Source organism: Ovis aries, chromosome 17 (genome assembly GCF_016772045.2).
Source record: "Ovis aries strain OAR_USU_Benz2616 breed Rambouillet chromosome 17, ARS-UI_Ramb_v3.0, whole genome shotgun sequence".
In the NCBI taxonomy this organism is placed as follows: domain Eukaryota; kingdom Metazoa; phylum Chordata; class Mammalia; order Artiodactyla; family Bovidae; genus Ovis; species Ovis aries.
The window spans coordinates 28,988,104-29,011,310 of NC_056070.1; the positions used below are offsets into that span (position 1 = coordinate 28,988,104).

The following is a 23,207-nucleotide window of genomic DNA, read 5'->3' on the forward strand; positions in this document are numbered from 1 at the left end:
TCAGCAATGCCATGGACTGTAGCCTGCCACGCAACTCTGTGATAGTATTTTCCAGGCAAGAATACTGGAGTGGGTTGTCATTTCCTTCTCCAGGGAATCTTCCTGACCCAACGATTGAACCCACTTCTCCTACTTTGCAGGCAGATTCTTTACCACTGAGCCACCAAGGAAGCCCTTACTTAAATTATTAATATCTAATTTTCAAGATTCATTAACCATACATAAAAAGTAATACTTTGAAAAAGATTCCTTAAAAATCTTTGCATTACTTAAATGACTTTAGTTTTTCAACTATACTGCTAAGATCTTTGGAGAATTAGATAACATGTATTTACTTAGTATTTATAAATATTATATTATACTATATATTATTTCAAAGAAACAAGAGCAAAAATAAGAGAGATATAAAAGATACAAAGAGCAAAGAACAAGTTTGAGTATATATATACATATATATATTTTTTTTCTGCTTCTATTACTCATATATGAACCAACAGGAATATACTATGTTTTCAGGACCCATAAAACATTTTAATAAACATGGACTGCAAATCCTGTCCATCATATAAATGCATACATACAAATTAAACACAAATCACATCATAAATTAGAAATAATAGTATGTGGGTGTAAAGAATTTCTCTTAACTACATTTTCAACTAACTCCTGATATAAAGAGGGATTGAAAATTAAAATTAAAAGCTGCATAAAATCAACAGCATTATCAGACTAGTGAGATGTACCCAAACTAGTGCTCAGAACACTTTTAATTAATTGTAGACAAGTTAATTAGAGAGTTTTATTTGCAGTAGTGGCATCAGACTCCTGAGAAAAACTGGAGAATCTGGACAAATACTAGAAGATCTTGAAAAAAATTTGACAATAATCAAATCTGTTTAAATGAATTGGCGTCACTGTAGAATTGTAGAGCAAAGACCTGGAAAAGAAAGAGTGCAGGGACATGAATCTGATTTGGGGTTACTTTTTGCTGGATGTATCTCCCTGTGTTAGAAGAAGTGAGGAGAGGTTGAGAATGAGCAGAGCTTGAAGCAAATTCATGGAGCAAGAGAAATAAAAAGTGAAATTCAGGGCCCATCAGACTTGAGGGTGGGTGGCTCAGGAACATCCAGGCTTTGAAGTTAAGGGTGATTCCCTCAAAATAAACTACTCCCAAAAAGAACTGAAACATGACTCTGAATTATCTGAATCTTTGATGTTGGTACAGCATAATCAGGGATTGATAATATCCCTCTCCACCTGAAAAAAGAAAAGGAAGTCTTTTAGAAAAAGATAACATCATTGCTAGGCCTCAAAGTATCTCTCTAATTTTTGGTGATATCTGGCTCATATCTGGTGTAAAAAGAGCTAGTAGCAGTAAGATTGAAGACAACATGGTTGAAAAAAATCATAAAAAACAGTATGCAATAGAAACAGACTCACAGGTTTGGTCTTTAACTATGAACTATGTTAAATGAGATAAGACACAGTTTTAGAATTTCGATAAAAGAACTAAAAACTCTGAAAGGACCAAATGGAGATTGTAGAACTAGAAAAAATGCAGTTAATCAAAATGAGACAAATGAGATATTACTGAAGAGTTAATGGAATGCAACCCAAGTTAGAAGGAAATATTCAGAATGAAAACAATATTCAGAAGAGAGCGAAGGGGATAGAAAATGCAAAACAAAAACTGAGAAACATATGGGATATAGTGAAAAGAACTAAAATTCGTATAGCTTGAGTCCAGAGAAAGCAGAGAGACGTCAGTCCACAAATTAAAGATACACCATGTGTCATGAGCAGGATAATGCAAAAGTACTATACCTAGGTGCATTATTATGCAGTAATAGAAAACCAAAGATAAAAAATCAAGCAGGTAGAGATTATCCTCACAGTAGCAGCAATACCATATTAACTGACTTCTCAACAAAAAATACCGGAAAATAGGAGACAGTGGAATATTTAATTAATATATTTGTTTTAATTGCAGGCTAACTGCTTTACAATTTTGTGGTGGTTTCTGCCATACATTGACAGGAAGCAGCCATGAGTGCATATGTGTCCCACAGTCCTGAACCCCTCCTCCCACATCCTTCCCCACTCCACGCCTCGGGGTTGTCCCAGAGCACCAGCTTTAGGTGCCCTACTTCCTTCATCCAGTTTGCACTGGTCATCTGTTTCGCATATGGTAGTATACATGTTTCAGTGCTATCCCGCCCTACCCTCACCTTCTCCCACAGAGTCCAAAAGTCTGTTCCTTACATCTGTGTCTCTTTTGCTGTCTTGCATATAGGATTAAATTCCATATATATGCATTAATACACTGTATTGGTGTTTCTCTTTCTGACGTACTTTACTCTATATAATAGGCTCCAGTGTCATCCACCTCATTAGAACTGACTCAAATGCATTCTTTTTTATAGCTAAGTAATATTCCATTGTGTATATGTACTACAGCTTCCTTATCCATTTGTCTGCTGGTGGACATCTAGGTTCCCCCCATGTCCTAGCTAGTAAACAGTGCTGCAGTGAACATTGGGGTACATGCGTCTCTTTCAATTCTGGTTTCTTCAGTGTGTGCCCAGCAGTAGGATTGCTGGGGTCATACGGCAGTTCTATTTCTAGTTTTTTAAGGAATCTCCACACTGTTCTCCATAGTGGCTGTACTAGTTTCATTCCCACCAACAGTGTAAGAGGGTTCCCTTTTCTCTACACCCTCTCCAGCATTTATTGTAGACTTTTGGATCACAGCCATTCTGACTGGTGTGAGATGGTACCTCATTGTGGTCTTGATTTGCATTTCTCTGATAATGAGTGATGTTGAGCATCTTTTCATGTGTTTGTTAGCCATCTGTATGTCATCTTTGGAGAAATGTCTATTTAGTTCTTTGGCCCATTTTTGATTGGGTCATTTATTTTTCTGGCATTGAGCTGCATGAGCTGCTTGTATATTTTGGCAATTAATTCTTTATCAGTTGCTTCATTTGCTATTATTTTCTCCCATTCTGAAGGCTGCCTTTTCATCTTGCTTATAGTTTCCTTTGGACTTCCCTGGTGGCTCATACGGTAAAGCATTTGTCTACAATGCAGGAGACCCGGGTTCGATCCCTGGGTTGGGAAGATCCCCTGGAGAAGGAAATGGCAATCCACTCCAGGACTGTTGCCTGGAAAATCCCATGGACAGAGGAGCCTGGTAGGCTACAGCCCTTGGGGTCGCACTTTGTTGTGCAAAAGCTTTTAAGTTTAATTAGGTCTTAGATCCCATTTGTTTATTTTTATTTTTATTTCCATTACTCTGGAAGGTGGCTTATAGACGATCTTGCTGTGGTTTATGTCAGAGAGTGTTCTGCCTATGTTTTCCTCTAAGAGTTTTATAGTTTCTGGTCTGACATTTAGATCTTTAATCCATTTTGAGTTCATCTTTGTATGGTGTTAGAAAGTATTCTAGTTTCATTCTTTCACAGGTGATTGACCAGTTTTCCCAGCACCACTTGTTAAAGAGATTGACAGTGGAATATTTTTAAAGTACTGAAAGAAAAGCTGTTAATATACAGTTTTTTTACCCAGTGAACTATCCTTCAGAAGAAAGGTCAGATGAAAAGAAATTGAGAACACTATCTTTAGAAAAATTGAAGACAATCCTAAACAGATAATCTACCTGAAGAAAATTAATAATCCCAGATGAAAGCTTAGAATTATAGGAAAGGGAACTGTGAAAAGCCCAATGACTATCAGCTATTCCAAAGTGATAATAATGTCTCTAAAATATTTATAGAGAGTTAAATATTAGGTTGGTGCAAAAGTAATTGTGGTTTCAGACTGTGAATTTTGAATCATCATAACTAGGTTCAGACACATCTTTATTAATCAAAATAGGAATCGTTACAATCAACACATTTTTGCTAATGAGAAGTAAGTTTGTTTATTCCTGTATCATAAAAATCCATGTCTCTGGATTCAACAAACTCTTCGAAAGGATTTTCTGCCTTGTGGAAGCACTTTCCCTGCAAAAAGTTGTCAAGATGCTTAAAGAAGTGATGGTTGGTGAGAGGTGAGGTGAAATATGGCAGATGAAGCAAAACTTTGTAACCCAGTTTGTTCAACTTCTGAAGCATTGGTTGTGCAGAAGAATTGGGCCTTTTCTGTTGATTAATGCCAACTTCAGGCGTGGCTGTTCTCGTACATCTCGTTGATTTTGCTGAGCATACTTCTTAGATGTGATGGTTTCACTGAGATTCAGAAAGCTGTAATGGATCAGATGGGCAGCAGACCACCAAAGAGTGGCCATGACCCATTTTTTTTGATGCAAGTTTGACTTTGGAAAGTGCTATCTAGCTGCTTCTTGGTCCAGCCACTGAGCTGTGCATGGCTGGTTGTCATATAAAATCCACTTTCGGACACATGTCACAATCTGATTGAGAAATGATTCATGGTTGTTGCATAGAGTAAGAGAAGACACTTCAAAACGGCAGCGTTTTGATTTTCTATTGGCTCATGAGGCACTCACTTACCAAGCCAAAACATGATAGCAATAAGATAAATTTAGGAAAAGGGTATTTGGAGTTAAAATATTCTCAGGTTCTAGCATTGCCCAAAAGAGATATAATGCTAATTTATTTTAGAGTTTGATTATTCAGTGATGCATGTTATAATCTTCAAAAGTAAAGCAAAAGATCATGTAACTGCCAACCCAGATAATAGAGTAGAAAAATGGAGTAATAAAAAATAATCTAAAAGCATGAAAGAAGAGAACAATCAATAATGGACAGGGCAAATAGAAAGCAAATACTGAAATAGATATAAGCTCAGATACATTACTAATTACAGAAGATTTCAGTATACTACATGCTACAGTTAAAAGACAGTGATTTATCAGAGGAATTAAAAAGGACACTTACATACTTCTTATCAGACAGAGTTCTAAAATACAAGAATATTGAATGGTTGCAAATAAGAGAATGGAGAATAAATAAACCATGCAAGTGCAAACTGAAAGAAAACGGGTAAAATCAGACATATTAATAGTAGACCTTAATGTAAGAGAATATTATAAATAGCGATATTTCATAATGTTAAAAGATATGACAGTTTAAAATTTGCAAGAACCCAATAACAAAGCCTCAGGATAGAAAATTTCCAACTTTCTGTTTTTTTGTTTTTTTTAAAGTTTAGAAAAATTCAGTGATAGCATTGAATGGCAAAACAGACAACTCCACCAGCTGGAAGGAAATATAAACAGATTGTTCCTCAGTAATTGAAAGGAAAACTCAAAAAAGAGTATTTGAACCATGCAGTTGACATGGATCATGGTGGAGAGGTCTGACAGAATGTGGTCTTCTGGAGAAGGAAATGGCAAACCGCTTCAGTACTCTTGGCCTTGAGAACTCATGAGCTGTATGAAAAGGCAAAAAGATATTACATGAAAGATGAACTCCCCAGGTCGGTAGGTGCCCAGTATGCTACTGGAGAAGACTGGAGAAATAACAGAAAGAATGAAGAGACAGAGCCAAAGCGAAAACAGCACCCAGTTGTGGGTATGAGTGGTGATGGAAGTAGAGTCTGATGCTGTAGGGAACAATACTGCATAGGAACCTGGAATGTTAGTTTCATGAATCAAGGCAAATTCGAAGTGGTCAAACAGGAGATGGCAAGAGTGAACATCCACATTTTAGGAATCGGTAAACTAAAATGGACTGGAATGGCAAATTTAATTCTGATGACCACCATATCTACTACTGAAGGCAAGAGTCCCTTAGAAGAAATGGAGTAGCCCTCACAGTCAACAAGAGTCCAGCATGCAGTGCTTGGGTGCAAGTACTGAAACCCCAAATTGTAAGACATTTGGAGAATTAGGGCATTTGGGCAAGAGACAGCAGGATTGCAAACTGTGAGATTAAAACCCTTTCTCCAAATACTTCAGATACTAAAGCAAAAAAAAAAAAAAAACTACATATAGGTAGTCCTTGCTTTGCATATCAGCGCAGAAATCCAAGTAGACAGAATAGGAAAACCCTGAACTCAGCTTCTCTAACCACAGCAAAATTACAACTGTTTGAAGAGCAGCTGTCAATGAGAATCACTTGAATTCAGCAGAAAATATTTTTACAACTAAAGGAAGGAACCAAAACAAGATGGGTAGAACTTCCCTGGCAATCCAGTGGTTAAGATGGCAGGCTTCCGCTGCAAGGGGCGTGTATTCCATCCCTGGTCAGGGAACTAAGATCCCACATGCTGCACAGAGTGGCCGAAAGATTAAGGGAAAAAAGGGGTAGGAGAGGGCAGAGACATACTGTAGGCACAGCCTCAGGTAGGTTACCCACAAACTGGAGGATAATCACAGTCACAGTTCTCCCTAAAGAGCAAAGGGTCCAAGCCACACGTCAGACTCCTGAGCTCAGGGTCCTGCACCAGGAAGCTAAGCCCTCAAAACTTGTGGCTTTGAAAGCCAGTGGGATTTGAATATTGGAGAGCCAGAGGAAACAAACTCCGCTCCTAAAGAGCACACACAGAATCTCACTTGCTCTGAGTCCCAGAACAGAAGCAGTAACTCGAAAGGAACCTGTTAGGACCCACTTGCTGATCTTGTAGAGTCTCCTAGACAGGGAGGGGGCAACTAGGATAAAGAAACTGAGACCAAAAGAGGTTAAGTAACATGTTCAAAGTCACATAGCAAACAAAGTGACAGATCCTGGCTTCTGATTCAGGAAGTTTGGATATACTGCAAGGAAATCAAACCAGTCAGTCCTAAGGAAATCAACTCTAAATCTAAATGTTCATTGGAAGGACTGATGCTGAAGCTCCAATACTTTTGCCACTTTATGTGAAGAGCCAACTCATTGGAAAAGATCCTTATCCTGGGAAAGATTGAAGGCAAAAGGAGAAGCGGATGGCACAGGTTGAGATGGTTAGATAGTATCCCCAACTCAGTGGGCATGAATTTGAGCAAACTGGGAGATAGTGAAGAATGGAAAGCCTGGCTTGCTGCAGTCCATGCAGTCACAGAGAATCAGATACAACTTAGCAGCTGAACAACAACAAATTTGCTCTTAACCAATAAAGGTTTTGTTTTTTAATATTGAATTATAGTTGCTGTACAATATTATGTGTTACAGATGAACAATATGGTGATTCTCAATGTTTATACTTCATTTATTGTCTAGTCACTAAGTTGTAACCGACTGTTTTGTGAACCCATGGACTGTAGCCCACCAGGCTCCTCTGTCCATAGGATTTTCCAGGCAAGAATACTGGAGTGGGTTGCCATTTCCTTCTCCAGGGGCTCTTCCTGAACCAGGGGTTGAACCCACGTCTCCTGCCTGGCAGGTGTATTCTTTACCACTGAACCACCTGTACTTCATTTATTTGTTGTTCAGTTGCTAAATCATGTCCGATTCTTGTGCGACCCCATGGACTGTAAGCCTGCTAGGATCCTCTGTCCATGAGATTTCTAGACAAAAAATATTGGAGTAGGTTGCCATTTCCTTCTCCAGGGGATCTTCCTGACCCAGGCATTGAACCTACATCTCCTTCACTGCAGGTGGCTTCTTTACTGTTGAGCCACCAGGGAAGCCCCATATGTCCTTTATAGTTAATATAAAATATGGGCTATATTCCCTGTGTTGTACAAGATGTTTTCTTAGCTTATTTTGTATCTAATAAATTGTACCTCTTAATCTACTACCCCTATACTGCATCTCCCCCCTGCCTTCACCCTACTGGTAACAGATTATTGCCTTGTGAGTTTTATTGTATCTGATGAACTTTGTTTTCAATAAACATGTTTTAAAATTTCAGATTGTATTTTTCTAGTTTCAGTGGAGATTGTAGTATTAGTAGGTAATTCTGTTTAGATTATTCTATAGTGAAAGTGAAGTCGCTCAGTCGTGCCCGACTCTTTGTGACCCCATGGACAGGAGCCTGCACCAAGCTCCTCTGTCCATGGAATTTTCCAGGTAAGAGTACTGGAGTGGGTTGCCATTTCCTTCTCCAGGGAATCTTCCTGACCCAGGGATCGAACTCAGGTCTCCTGCATTGTAGAGACACTTTACCGTCTGAGCCACTGCTTATTCCCAGATTATTCTATAGAGATGGATACAATTCCCTTGAGAAATTTTTACCTTGAGATATGTTTAATGTAAATGATGTTTTCTGGTTATAAATAAACAAATTCAAAATTTTCAAGTTTTTCTGATGTTAAAAACCATTTTCCCTTCTGTGTCTATACTATACACCTAATTTTTTTGATAATTTTAAATTACCAAAATATTTGAATTTAGACATTTCTCCAAAGAAGACATACAGATGGCTAACAAACACATGAAAAGATGCTCAACATCACTCATTATCAGAGAAATGCAAATCAAGACCACGCTGAGGTACCATTTCACGCCAGTTAGAATGGCTGCGATCCAAAAGTCTACAAGCAATAAATGCTAGAGAGGGTGTGGAGAAAAGGGAACCCTCTTAACACTGTTGGTGGGAATGCAAACTAGTACAGCCTCTAGTCTTGATTTCATAACCATCAAGAATTTTATTCTTTATAAACTAGAACTAGTCAGAAATCAAATGAGTTTTGTGAAACACAGTGAAGAAATTAACACATAATTCTATAATCCCCTTTCCATTTCATTAACTAGATGAAATTATTATATTTAATTTTTTTCTGAATGACTTGTTTATCAATGAATAAGGTATAAGAATTTTATCTGTTTGAAAAATTAAAATTTTCCTAGGACAAACTGAATTGTGTATCTTTGACTTGATCAATTTAAATAATTCAAAATTTTGATGTATTTTTTAAAATTTTATTTTATTATTATTATTTTTATTTATTTATTTTTACTTTACAATACTGTATTGGTTTTGCCATACATCGACATGAATCCGCCATGGGTGTACATAAGATCCCACGCCTGAACAGTCCTCCCACATCCCTCCCCATACCATCCCTCTGGGTTATCGCAGTGCACCAGCCACAAGCATCCTGTATCCTGCATCAAACATAGACTGTCGATTCGTTTCTTATATGATATTATACATGTTTTAGTGTCATTCTCCCAAATCATCCCGCCCTCTCCCTCTCCCACAGAGTCTAAAAGTCTGTTCTGTACATCTGCATCTCTTTTGCTGTCTCACATACAGGGTTATCGTTACCGTCTTTCTAAATTCCATATATATGTGTTAGTATACTGTATTGGTGTTTTTCTTTCTGGCTTACTTCACTCTCTATAATCAGCTCCAGTTTCATCCACCTCATTAGAACTGATTCAAATGGATTCTTTTTGATGGCTGAGTAATACTCCATTGTGTATATGTACCACAGCTTTCTTATCCGCTCATCTGCTGATGGACATCTAGGTTGCTTCCATGTCCTGGCTATTATAAACAGTGCTGCGATGAACATTGAGGTACACGTGTCTCTTTCAATTCTGGTTTCCTCGGTGTGTATGCCCAGAAGTGGGATTGCTGGGTCATAAGGCAGTTCTATTTGCAGTTTTTTAAGGAATCTGCACACTGTTCTCCATAGTGGCTGAACTGGTTTGCATTCCCACCAACAGTGTGAGAGGGTTCCCTTTTCTCCACACCCTCTCCAGCATTTATTGCTTGTAGACTTTTGGATCGCAGCCATTCTGACTGGCGTGAAATGGTACCTCATTGTGGTTTTGATTTGCATTTCTCTGATGAGTGATGTTGAGCATCTTTTCATGTGTTTGTTAGCCATCTGTATGTCTTTTTTGGAGAAATGTCTATTTAGTTCTTTGGCCCATTTTTTGATTGGGTCATTTATTTTTCTGGAATTGAGCTGCATGCATTGCTTGTGTATTTTTGAGATTAGTTGTTTGTCAGTTGCTTCATTTGCTATTATTTTCTCTCATTCTGAAGGCTCTCTTTTCACCTTGCTTATATTTTCCTTTGTTGTGCAGAAGGTTTTTTCTTGTGACTCATTATTTAATGATTTTTAAATACTTCTACATTTAGAGGATGACTTAGGAATGATTTTTGTGTAAATAGTGATTTTTGACCCAAATGTTGATTTAGTTGACCCTGAAATAATAACTACTGTTACTAAAATTAGATTATTGTTGTGTTCACTGTTTTTTCCAAAGGTTGCACAATGAATTAAAAGATGCTGTTGTTGCAAAACAATTGGAGGCCCTTCCCTTTGGCACAGAGATGGGAAATGAGATATATACAGATGACGAAACAGTCAGGAATCTTCAAGAACAGCTAAAACTGGCCAGTCAGGTGAGTGATATATTTATTATCCTGAATAAACAGAGAATTTCTAAAAATCTGTGATCAGTCATTATTTATGAATGATAATAGAATATCAAAATCGTTAGCATGATGATTTCCTACAGTTTGCAAAGTAGTGAACAGGTAACAAAACTTGTAATATGTACTCTTGCTGTATGTTACAGTTGCCATGTATATATTTTAATTGAATCCTAATTCTTTTGGCATGATTTTTTGTGTGTTGTGAAATATTTTAATGCAAAAGAAAATTTTTGAAGAAAAGAATCAATTATCCACTTGCCTAAACTTACATTTTTGCCCGTGTTTTCTTCTGATAACCATTTTCTTCAGTTTTCAAAGTTTATGGAATTATATTTTTCTAAATTTACACTTCTTTTAGAATTATGCTTTTCCTCCTTTTTTCTTCCTGTATGGTTATCGAAATATTTGGGAAGCTATATTATTTATATCCTGTTTTTAGCATTGTAATTTTTTTGGTTATATGTAAGAGAATGTTATTTTAATTTACAATTTTGTATGCCAGGTATCTCATATCTTCTATGGATTTGAATCCCATTTTTATACCTTGCTGTGTTCCTCAGTTTCTTCATTTTATAAATGGGGATTAGAAATTCATTATTAAAATTTTGATTTTATAGTTATCTGTAAAAAGTTGAATTGTCTTTTATTCCTTGGAAATTTGGTTTTGGAATTCTTGTCTTTCAAAAGTGATATCGTTTATTAGTTAGATAGGCTATATATACCTTGTTAAGGAGCATTATGTAGCACTGAATTCTTTTTAACATATAAAGGGAAGGGATTTGAAAAGTAATAGAGGGGAAAAAATAATGAGGAAAGCATATTCTTTGCTCTGTTTTAGCCTAGTATTTCAGGAAGAATTTATTAATGTGCATGCATGCATGCATGCTAAATCGCTTCAGTCCTTTCTGTCTCTTGCAAGCCTACAGACTGTAGCCCACCAGGCTCCCCTGTCCATGGGACTCTCCAAGCAAGAATGCTAGACTGAGTTGCCATGCCCTCCTTCAGGGAATCTTCCTCACCCAGGGATCGAACTCATGTCTCTTATGTTTCCTGCAATGGCAACGTTACCGCTACTGCCACCTGGGAAGCCCATTAATGTTCACATATAAATAAATAAATGAAAATTAATTTAGACTTTAAAATGCTTTCTAACCAGACATTAAATACCTTTTGAAAGCTGTAGCAGAATATGCATTTCTTACTACTCTTAAAAAATGCTGTGACAGACATATGTAAAAGAACCCTCGTTTGTACACCTTAAATATAGGCAGTGATTGTCAGCCACACCTCAGTAAATACTTAAAAATTTAATTTATTAAAAAAAAGAAGACTGCAGAACTAGATAAGATTTGTAGCTTCAAAAAACAAACCAACAAGAAAAGAGAATTCTACTTCTAAAAAGCATCTCTCTGTTGTACTTCTGTTGCTATAATTTCTAACACTCAATTTTATTTTATTTTTTTTTAGTCACATTTGTTCTCATTCCTCACCCCTTTTCCCTCCTATCTTACCGTCTTTGCCTTTCTCCATCTACACCTTGCTTGGTCCCATATTATTTCTCTGAAGATGGTCCTTCCTTTTTGCTACATTTTGGTTTATTATTTCATAGTAAGTTTGGTGAGGTCCAGGATTGAACAGTCAAAGTTGAAAAAGTTTGTGAAAGAAAATTTTGCCACAATATCTGCAATGTACTTCATTTATAAATGTGAAATTTTAACTGAGCGACAGTTCAAGCAGTTTTATAAAATGTTAATGAATCCATAAAATAATAATGTTAAATGTTAATTCTGCTTATTACTTGTACATTCATGTTTATGTATATTACTAAGTTCTATGTACAGTTGTTTTGGTATGCATCACTAGATTGAAAGACCTTTGTGTCATGCATGAAGACTAGGTGAATCCAAACTGAATAAATTGAAAACTAAATACAGTGCAATTTATAGTAGAAAATTGAGAGAGAATTCTTTATTATATTATGCTTTATTAAAGCACTAAGTCTAAATAATAAGATTCAAATATCTTGATTTCACAAATATTTATTAGGTGTCTACTATATATGAGACACTGTAATTGGCATTGATCTTGCAGTGGAGAATATTGGCGTCTCCTTTTGTGAAACACACGAGCTTTTGAAGAAAAATCTGGTCAAACTTCTTGAGTTTGGTCCGATTCTACTTTCTCACTCTGTGATCTTGGGAAATTTTTTTGTGCTTCACCTTCTTCATTTATAAACAGAGATTATAGTAATTCTCCTTTTCTGGAGTTCTTAATATAATTAGTTTTAAATTCTCATAAAGCACATAGTGGAATGCCTAGCACATGTGTGAAAAAAGTTACCTATTATTTTAATCATCTTTATTATTATTATTGCTATAAAGCCAGATGAAGAATTAAAATTAAGTATAAAAAATTCTGTGTATCTCAAGTATAATTGTTTTGGGAGCCAGTAACACCGGTACAATATCAAGTTCAGTTCAGTCACTTAGTCGTGTCTGACTCTTTGCAACCCCATGAACCACAGCACACCAGGCCTCCCTGTCCATCACCAACACCCAGAGTCCACCCAAACCCATGTCCATCGAGTCGGTGATGCCATCCAACCGTCTCATCCACCGTCATCCCCTTCTCCTCCTATCCTCAATCTTTCCCAGCATCAAGGTCTTTTAAAATGAGTCAGCTCTTCACATCAGGTGTCCAAAGTATTGGAGTTTCAGCTTCAACATCAGTCCTTCCAATGAATACCCAGGACTGATCTCCTTTAGGATGGACTGGTTGGATATCCTTGCAGTAGAAGGGACTCGCGAGAGTCTTCAGCACCACAGTTCAAAAGCATCAATTCTTCAGCACTCAGCTTTCTTTATAGTCCAGCTCTCACATCCATACATGACCACTGGAAAAACCATAACCTTGACTAGACAGACCTTTGTTGGCAAAGTAATGTCTCTGCTTTTTAGCATGCTGTCTAGGTTGGTCATAACTTTCCTTCCAAGGAGTAAGCATCTTTTAATTTCCTGGCTGCAATCACCATCTGCAGTGATTTTGGAGCCCAGAAAAATAAAGTCAGCCACTGTTTCCACTGTTGCCCCATCTATCTGCCATGAAGTGATGGGACCAGATGCCATGATCTTAGTTTTCTGGATGTTGAGCTTTAAGCCAACTTTTTTACTCTGCTCTTTCACTTTCATCAAGAGGCTCTTTAGTTCTTCTTCACTTTGTGTCATAAGGGTGGTGTCATCTGCATATCTGAGGTTATTGATATTTCTCCTGGCAATCTTGATTCCAGCTTGTACTTCCTCCAGCCCACCATTTCTCATGATGTACTCTGCATATAAGTTAAATAAGCAGGGTGACAATATACAGCCTTGACGTATATTGGAACCAGTCTGTTGTTCCAATGTCCAGTTCTGACTGTTGCTTCCTGACCTGCATACAGGTTTCTCAAGAAGCAGATCATCTCTTTCAGAATTTTCCACAGTTTATTGTGATCCACACAGGCTTTGGCATAGTCAATAAAGCAGGAATAGATGTTTTTCCAGAACTCTCTCGCTTTTTCGATGATCCAGTGGATGTTGGCAATTTGATCTCTGGTTCCTCTGCCTTTTCTAAAACCAGGTTGAACATCTGAAAGTTCACAGTTCACGTATTGCTGAAGCCTGGCTTGGAGAATTTTGAGCATTAGTTTACTAGCGTGTGAGATGAGTGCAGTTGTGCAGTAGTTTGAGCATTCTTTGGCATTGCCTTTCTTTGGGATTGCAATGAAAACTGACCTTTTCCAGTCCTGTGGCCACTGCTGAGTTTTCCAAATTTACTGGCATATTGAGTGCAACACTTTCACAGCATCATCTTTCAGGATTTGAAATCGCTCAACTGAATTCCATCATCTCCATCCATAGATTTGTTCATAGTGATGCTTCCTAAGGCCCACTTGACTTCGCATTCCAGGATGTCTGGCTGTAGGTGAGTGATCACACCATCGTGATTATCTGGGTTGTGAAGATCTTTTTTGTACAGTTCTTCTGTGTTTTCTTGCCACTTCTTAATATCTTCTGCTTCTGTTAGGTCGCTACCATTTCTGTCCTTTATTACAATATCAAGTCCCTAACTAAATATTTTTAGTTTGAAATATTTTGTTTTCTCATAATAGTGTGATTTATAAAAATCTTTCTGGAGGGCAGCTTGGCAGTAAGAGCCTAGAAATGCTTATATCCTTTGACCAACTAATTTGATGGTGACATTACATAGATTTTAGGAACCTGTCCTAAGAAATTGTTATACATAAAAATATATGAATAAATATATTCATTGTAGTAATGTTTTGCTTGTGAAAAATTGGAAATATTTTTTAATCTAAAATATGGAATCATTTCAGTTGTGTTTCTTTTTGCCAAATTATTGGTTATGTATTAGTACAGTGGTTCTCAAATTTTAGTGTTTTTTATAATCACCTGGGGGCTTATTAAAATAAAGATTGTTATCCTCTTCCCCAAGTTTCTGATTCAAGAAGTCTAGGATATGAGTCAGTAACTTATGTTTCTTACAGGTTCTAAGGTATCCCTGCCAGTCCTTTCAGAACCACTGGTCTAGGAGAATCTGGGCTTTCTACCTAGTATTCCAGATGATTTTTACCATCAGACACATTTGAAAAAATGCAGTTTTGAGATGTGAGGCATTTGTATGACTATTCCATTGAAAATAAAACTGTCTTAAAAAAATAAAATGAATTTAGAAGGTCATTCCGCCAGGAATTAGAAATCCAGCCTGAATTCTGGCTCCATATTCTACTTTTGTCTACAGATTTTAAACTAATAAAAGGTTTTAGAAGTCAGGATAATGGTTAATTTTGGAGGATTGTAGTATCAAGAAGAAAGGGGCAACTGGCTTAAAGGTACTGGTAATAACATTCTCTGTCTTGAACTGGTTGCTGGTCACATGAGTGCACTCAGTGTACTAATTTATGATTTGTGTATCTCTGAATGTTTATTATGCCTCAGAAAGTTTCTTTAGACCTTATAAATGTATTATTTATTTGAAATATATACTCGTTATGTTCCAAAAATGCATATCTTTTCACTACACCATCTTACCTACCAATTAAAACTGAGAGAGGAATAGCTCTGACCTGGAATTTAAAAGCTTAGGCTTTAGAGACAAAGAGATGAAGATTTCTTCTTGATTCTGTCAGCAGCTTGCTGAGTGACTCCAGGCAAATGGCCTGAACCTTAGTTTCCACTTCTCTAAAAAGAGAATAATGCTTTTTATATGATGGCTTAGTTTCTCAACCTTGGTTTAAGAACCCCTCTTCAGTATACTTAAAAACCATTCAGGACTCCAAAAAGTATTTTTTGTGTGTGTGTGGCATATTTATCATATTACTAATTAAAACTAAGACATTTTTGTTTTATTTTTTTAAATTTGTTAATAATTTTATTTCTTTATTTGGCTGTGTTCCGTCTTTGTTGCTGAGTGGGCTTTTTCTCTAGTTGGGGTAAGCAGGGGCTACTCCCTAGTTATAGGCTTCTCAGTGTGGTGGTGTTTTTTGTTGTAGAGCAGGGACTCTAGGGCATGAGGGCTTCAATAGTTGCATCACACAGGCTCAATATTTGTGGCTCCCAGGCTCTAGATCACAGGCTCAATAGTTGTGGAGCATGGGCTTACTTGCTCCTTAGGATGTGGGATCTTCACAGACGAGGGATCAAACCTGTGTCTCCTGCATTGCCAAGCAGATTCTTTATCCCTGGGCCACCAGAGAAGACCCTAAAATTTATTCTTTATTTTTTTTTCTTTTTAATATATTTTTTTATTGAAGGATAATTGCTTTACAGAATTTTGTTGTTTTCTGTCAAACCTCACAATGAATCAGTCATAGGTATACATACATCCCCTCCCTTTTGAACCTCTCCCATCTCCCTCCCCACCCCACCTGTCTAGGTTGATACAGAGCCCCGTTTGAGTCTCCTTAGCCATACAACAAATTCCCATTGGCTATCTATTTTACATATGGTAAATGTAAATTCCCACCTTACTCTTTCCATACATCTCACCCTCTCTTCCCCTCTCCCCATGTCCATAAATCTATTCTTTATGTCTGTTTCCCCATTGCTGCCCTGTAAATAGATTCTTCAGTACCATTTTTCTACATTCTGTATATGTACATTAGAATATGATATTTATCTTTCTCCTTCTGACTCACTTCACTCTGTATAATAGGTTCTAGGTTCATCCACCTCATGAGAACTGACTCAAATGTGTTCCTCTATATGGCTGAGTAATACTCCATTGTGTATATGTACCAAAACTGCTTTATCAATTCATCTGTCAATGGACGTCTAGGTTGCTTCCATGTTCTGGCTGTTGTAAGTAGTGCTGCAGTGTACAATGGGATACATCTGTCTTTTTCAATTTTGTTTTCCTCAGGGTATAATATGCCTAGGAGTGGGATTCCTGAGTCATACGGTGGTTTTATTCCTAATTTTTTAAGGAATCTCCATACTGTCTTCTCGGAGAAGGCAATGGCAACCCACTCTAGTAACTCTAGCCTGGAAAATCCCATGGACGGAGGAGCCTGGTAGGCTGCAGTCCATGTGGTCACTGGGAGTCAGACATGACTGGGCAGCTTCACTTTCACTTTTCACTTTCATGCATTGGAGAAGGAAATGGCAACCCACTCCAGTGTTCTTGCCTGGAGAATCCCAGGGACAGGGGAACCTGGTCGGCTGCCGTCTTATGGGGTTGCACAGAGTTGGACACGACTGAAGTGACTTAGCAGCAGCAGCAGCATACTGTCTTCTATAGTGGCTGTATCAATTTACATTCCCACCAACAGCACAAGAGTGTTCCCTTTTCTCCACACCCTCTCCAGCATTTCTTGTTTGTAGACTTTTTCATGATGGCCATTCTGACCAGTGTGAGGTGATAGCTCATTGTGGTTTTGATTTGCTTTTCTCTAATAATGAGCGATTTTGAGCATCTTTTCATGTGTTTATTAGCCATCTGTATGTCTTCTCTGGAGAAATGTCTGTTTAGGTCTTTTTTCCACTTTTTGACTGGGTTGTTTGTCTTTCTGGTATTGAGTTGTATGAGCTGCTTGTGTATTTTGGAAATTAATCCTTTGTCAGTTGTTTCACTTGCTGCTATTTTCTCCCATTATGAGGGCTGTCTTTTCACCTTGCTTATAGATTCCTTTGCTCTGCAAAAGCTTTTAAGTTTAATCAAGTCCCACTTGTTTACTTTTGTTTTTATTTCCATTACTCTATGAGGTGAGTCATAGAGGATCTTGCTTTGATTTATGTCATCAAGTGCTCTGTCTATGTTTTCCTCTAAGAGTTTTATAGTTTCTGGTCTCACATTTAGGTCTTTCATCCATTTTGAGTTTATCTTTGTGTATGGTGTTAGGAATTGTTCTAATTTCATTCTTTTGATGTAGCTGTCCACTTTTCACAGCACCATTTATTAAAGAGCCTGTTCTTGTCCCATTGTGTATTCTTGCCTCTTTTGTCAAAAACAAGGTACCCATAGGTGTGTGGCTTTATCTCTAGGTTCTCTATCTTGTTCCATTGGTCTATATTTCTGTTTTTGTGCCAGTACCATAGTGTCTTGATAACTGTAGTTTGGTACTATAAACTGAAGTCAGGAAGGATGATTCCTCCAGCTCCATTCTTCTTTCACAAGACTTCTTTGGCTTTTTGGGGTCTTTTGTGTTCTATATGAATTGTGAAATTTTTTCTTCTAATTCTGTGAAAAATGCCATTGCTAATTTGCTAGGGATTGCATTGAATCTGTAGATTGCGTTAGGTAGTATAGTCATTTTCACAATTTTGATTCTTCTACCCAGGAACATGGATTGTCTCTCCATTTCTTTATGTTGTCTTTGCTTTCTTTCATTGCTGTCTTATAATTTTCTTTTTTTTTCTTTTTTTGTTGTTTTTTTAAAATATAAATTTATTTATTTTAATTGGAGGTTAATTACTTTACAGTATTGTATTGGTTTTGCCATACATCAACATGAATCCGCCACAGGTATACATGTGTTCCCCATCCTGAACCCCCCTCCCTCCTCCCTCCCCGTACCATCCCTCTGGGTCATCCCAGTGCACCAGCCACAAGCATCCAGTATCATGCATCAAACCTGGACTGGCGATTTGTTTCGTATATGGTATTATACATGTTTCAATGCCATTGTCCCAAATCATCCCACCCTCTCCCTCTCCCACAGAGTCAAAAAGACTGTTCTATACATCTGTGTCTCCCTTGCTGTCTCACATACAGGGTTATCGTTACCATCTTTCTAAATCCCATATATATGTGTTAGTATACTGTATTGGTGTTTTTCTTTCTGGCTTACTTCACTCTGTATAATCGGCTCCAGTTTCATCCACCTCATTAGAACTGATTCAAATGGATTCTTTTTGATGGCTGAGTAATACTCCATTGTGTATATGTACCACAGCTTTCTTATCCATTCCTCTGCTGATGGACATCTAGGTTGCTTCCATGTCCTGGCTATTATAAACAGTGCTGCGATGAACATTGGGGTACACGTGTCTCTTTCAATTCTGGTTTCCTCGGTGTGTATGCCCAGCAGTGGGATTGCTGGGTCATAAGGCAGTTCTATTTGCAGTTTTTTAAGGAATCTCCACACTGTTCTCCATAGTGGCTGAACTAGTTTGCATTCCCACCAACAGTGTAGGAGGGTTCCCTTTTCTCCACACCCTCGCCAGCATGTATTGCTTGTAGACTTTTGGATCGCAGCCATTCTGACTGGCGTGAAGTGGTACCTCATTGTGGTTTTGATTTGCATTTCTCTGATAATGAGTGATGTTGAGCATCTTTTCATGTGTTTGTTAGCCATCCGTATGTCTTTTTTGGAGAAACGTCTATTTAGTTCTTTGGCCCATTTTTTGATTGGGCCGTTTATTTTTCTGGAATTGAGCTGCATGAGCTGCTTGTATATTTTTGAGATTGTTTGTCAGTTGCTTCATTTGCTATAATTTTCTCCCATTCTGAAGGCTGTCTTTTCACCTTGCTTATAGTTTCCTTTGTTGTGCACAAGCTTTTGATTTTAATTAGGTCTCATTTGTTTATTTTTGCTTTTATTTCCAGTATTCTGGGAGGTGGGTCATAGAGGATCCTACTGTGATTTATGTCGGAAAGTGTTTTGCCTATGTTCTCCTCTAGGAGTTTTATAGTTTCTGGTCTTACGTTTAGATCTTTAATCCATTTTAAGTTTATTTTTGTGTATGGTGTTAGAAAGTGATCTAGTTTCGTTCTTTTACAAGTGGTTGACCAGTTTTCCCAGCACCACTTGTTAAAGAGATTGTCTTTTCTCCATTGTATATTCTTGCCTCCTTTGTCAAAGATAAGGTATCCACAGGTGCGTGGATTTATCTCTGGGCTTTCTGTTTTGTTCCGTTGATCTATATTTCTGTCTTTGTGCCAGTACCGTACTGTCTGGATGACTGTGGCTTTGTAGTAGAGCCTGAAGTCAGGCAGGTTGATTCCTCCAGTTCCATTCTTCTTTCTCAAGATTGCTTTGTCTATTCGAGGTTTTTGTATTTCCATACAAATCTTGAAATTATTTGTTCTAGCTCTGTGAAAATACCGTTGGTAGCTTGATAGCGATTGCAATGAATCTGTAGATTGCTTTGGGTAGTATACTCATTTGCACTATATTGATTCTTCCGATCCATGAACATGGTATATTTCTCCATCTATTACTGTCCTCTTTGATTTCTTTCACCAGTGTTTTATAGTTTTCTATATATAGGTCTTTAGTTTCTTTAGGTAGATCTAAGTATTTTATTCTTTTCGTTGCAGTGATGAATGGAATTGTTTCCTTAGTTTCTCTTTCTATTTTCTCATTATTAGTGTATAGAAATGCAAGGGATTTCTGTGTGTTGATTTTATACCCTGCAACTTTACTATATTCATTGATTAGCTCTGTAATTTTCTGGTGGAGTCTTTAGGGTTTTTATGGAGAGGATCATGTCATCTGCAAACAGTGAGAGTTTTACTTCTTCGTTTCCAGTTTGGATTCCTTTTATTTCTTTTTCTGCTCTGATTGCTGTGGCCAAAACATCCAGAACTATGTTGAATAGTAGCGGTGAAAATGAGCACCCTTGTCTTGTTCCTGACTTTAGGGGAAATGGTTTCAATTTTTAACCATTGAGGATAATGTTTGCTGTGGGTTGTCATATATAGCTTTCATTATGTTGAGGTATGTTCCTTCTATTCCTGCTTTCTGGAGAGTTTTTATCGTACATGGATGTTGAATTTTGTCAAAGGCTTTCTCTGCATCTATTGAGATAATCATATAGCTTTTATTTTTCAATTTGTTAATGTGGTGTATTACATTGATTGATTTGTGGATATTGAAGAATCCTTGCATCCCTGGGATAAAGCCCACTTGGTCATGGTGTATGATCTTTTATTTTTATTTTTATTTCTTTTTACTTTTTATTTTTACTTTATTTTACTTTATAATACTGTATTGGTTTTGCCATACATTGACATGAATCCACCTGTATGATCTTTTAAATGTGTTGTTGGATTCAGATTGCTAGAATTTTGTTAAGGATTTTTGCATCTCTGTTCATCAGTGATATTGGCCTGTAGTTTTCTTTTTTTGTGGCATCTTTGTCAGGTTTTGGTATTAGGGTGATGGTGGCCTCATAGAATGAGTTTGGAAGTTTACCTTCCTCTGCAATTTTCTGGAAGAGTTTGAGTAGGATAGGTGTTAGCTCTTCTCTAAATTTTTGGTAGAATTCAGCTGTGAAGCCGTCTGGACCTGGGCTTTTGTTTGCTGTAAGATTTGATTACAGTTTCAATTTCCATGCTTGTGATGAGTCTGTTAGGGTTTTCTATTTCTTCCTGGTTCAGTTTTGGAAAGTTGTAGTTTTCTAAGAATTTGTCCATTTCTTCCACGTTGTCCATTTTATTGGCATATAACTGCTGATAGTAGTCTCTTATGATCCTTTGTATTTCTGTGTTGTCTGTTGTGATCGCTCCATTTTCATTTCTAATTTTATTGATTTGATTTTTCCCTCATTGTTTCTTGATGAGTCTGGCTAATGGTTTGTCAATTTTATTTATCCTTTCAAAGAACCAGCTTTTGGCTTTGTTGATTTTTGCTATGGTCTCTTTTGTTTCTTTTGCATTTATTTCTGCCCTAATTTTTAAGATTTCTTTCCTTCTACTAACTCTGGGGTTCTTCATTTCTTCCTTTTCTAGTTGCTTTAGGTGTAGAGTTAGGTTATTTATTTGACCTTTTTCTTGTTTCTTGAGGTATGCCTGTATTGCTATGAACCTTCCCCTTAGCACTGCTTTTACAGTGTCCCACAGGTTTTGGGTTGTTGTATTATCATTTTCATTTGTTTCAATGTATATGTTGATTTCTGTTGTGATTTGTTGGTTATTCAACAGCGTGTTGTTCAGCCTCCATATTTTGGAATTTTTAATAGTTTTTCTCCTGTAATTGAGATCTAATCTTACTGCATTGTGGTCAGAAAAGATGCTTGGAATGATTTCAATTGTTTTAAATTTACCAAGGCTAGATTTATGGCCCAGGATGTGATCTGTCCTGGAGAAGGTTCCGTGTGTGCTTGAGAAAAAGGTGAAATTCATTGTTTTGGGGTTAAATGTCCTATAGATATCAGTTAAATCTAATTGGTCTATTGTATCGTTTAAAGTTTGTGTTTCCTTGTTAATTTTCTGTTTAGTTGATCTAGCCATAGATGTGAGTGGGGTATTAAAGTCTCCCACTATTACTGTATTATTGTTAATTTCCTGTTTCATACTTGTTAGCATTTGTCTTACATATTGTGGTGCTCCTAGGTTGGGTGCATATATATTGATAATTTTTATATCTTCTTCTTGGATTGATCCTTTGATCATTATGTAGTGTCCTTCTTTGTCTCTTTTCACAGCCTTTGTTTTAAAGTCTATTTGATCTGATATGAGTATTGTTACTCCTGCTTTCTTTTGGTCTCTATTTGTGTGGAATATCTTTTCCAGCCCTTCACTTTCAGTCTGTATGTGTCCCTTGTTTTGAGGTAGATCTCTTATAGACAACCTATATAGGGATCTTGTTTGTATATCCATTCAGCCAGTCTTTGTCTTTTGGTTGGGGCATTCAACCCATATATGTTTAAGGTCATTGTTGATAAGTATGATCCCGTTGCCATTTACTTTATTGTTTTGGGTTCGAGTTTTACACCCTTTCTGTGTTTCCTGTCTAGAGAATATCCTTTATCATTTGTTGGAGAGCTGGTTTGGTGGGGCTGAATTCTCTCAGGTTTTGCTTGTCTGCAAAGCTTTTGATTTCTCCTTCATATTTGAATGAGATCCTTGCTGAGTACAGTAATATGGGCTGTAGTTTATTTTCTTTCATCACTTTAAGTATATCTTGCCACTCCCTCCTGGCCTGAAGAGTTTCTATTGAAAGATCAGCTGTTATCCTTATGGGAATCCCCTTGTGTGTTATTTGTTGTTTTTCCCTTGCTGCTTTTAAAATTTGTTCTTTGTGTTTGATCTTTGTTAATTTGATTAATGTGTGTCTTGGGGTGTGAACCGTGAACTCCCTGATGTTCAAGCTGGTTTTAGAAAAGGCAGAGGAACCAGAGATCAAATTGCCAACATCCGCTGGATCATGGGAAAAGCAAGAGAGTTCCAGAAAAACATCTATTTCTGCTTTATTGGCTATGCCAAAGCCTTGGACTGTGTGGATCACAATAAACTGTGAGAAATTCTGAAAGAGATGGGAATACCAGACCACCTAACCTGCCTCTTGTGAAATCTGTATCCAGGTCAGGAAGCAACAGTTAGAACTGGACATGGAACAACAGACTGGTTCCAAATAGGAAAAGGAGTATGTCAAGGCTGTATATTGTCACCCTGCTTATTTAACTTCTATGCAGAGTACATCATGAGAA

General features: G+C 37.2%; 1 protein-coding gene across 5 annotated transcripts in view; it reads left to right on the plus strand.

Annotated features, from left to right (window-relative positions):
• The window catches only part of LOC101108690 (sodium channel and clathrin linker 1), a 183,321-nt gene that overhangs the window by 59,585 nt on the left and 100,529 nt on the right, over positions 1-23,207 (plus strand). For all 5 annotated transcript variants that reach the window (XR_009596990.1, XR_009596991.1, XM_060401008.1 and 2 more), the window contains exon 6: positions 10,107-10,245. Coding sequence is in view for 3 of the 5 variants with exons in the window: in XM_060401008.1 (XP_060256991.1) it covers positions 10,107-10,245 (139 nt within the window). In the remaining 2 variants the exon portion in view is untranslated. The remainder of the gene's footprint in view (positions 1-10,106; positions 10,246-23,207) is intronic.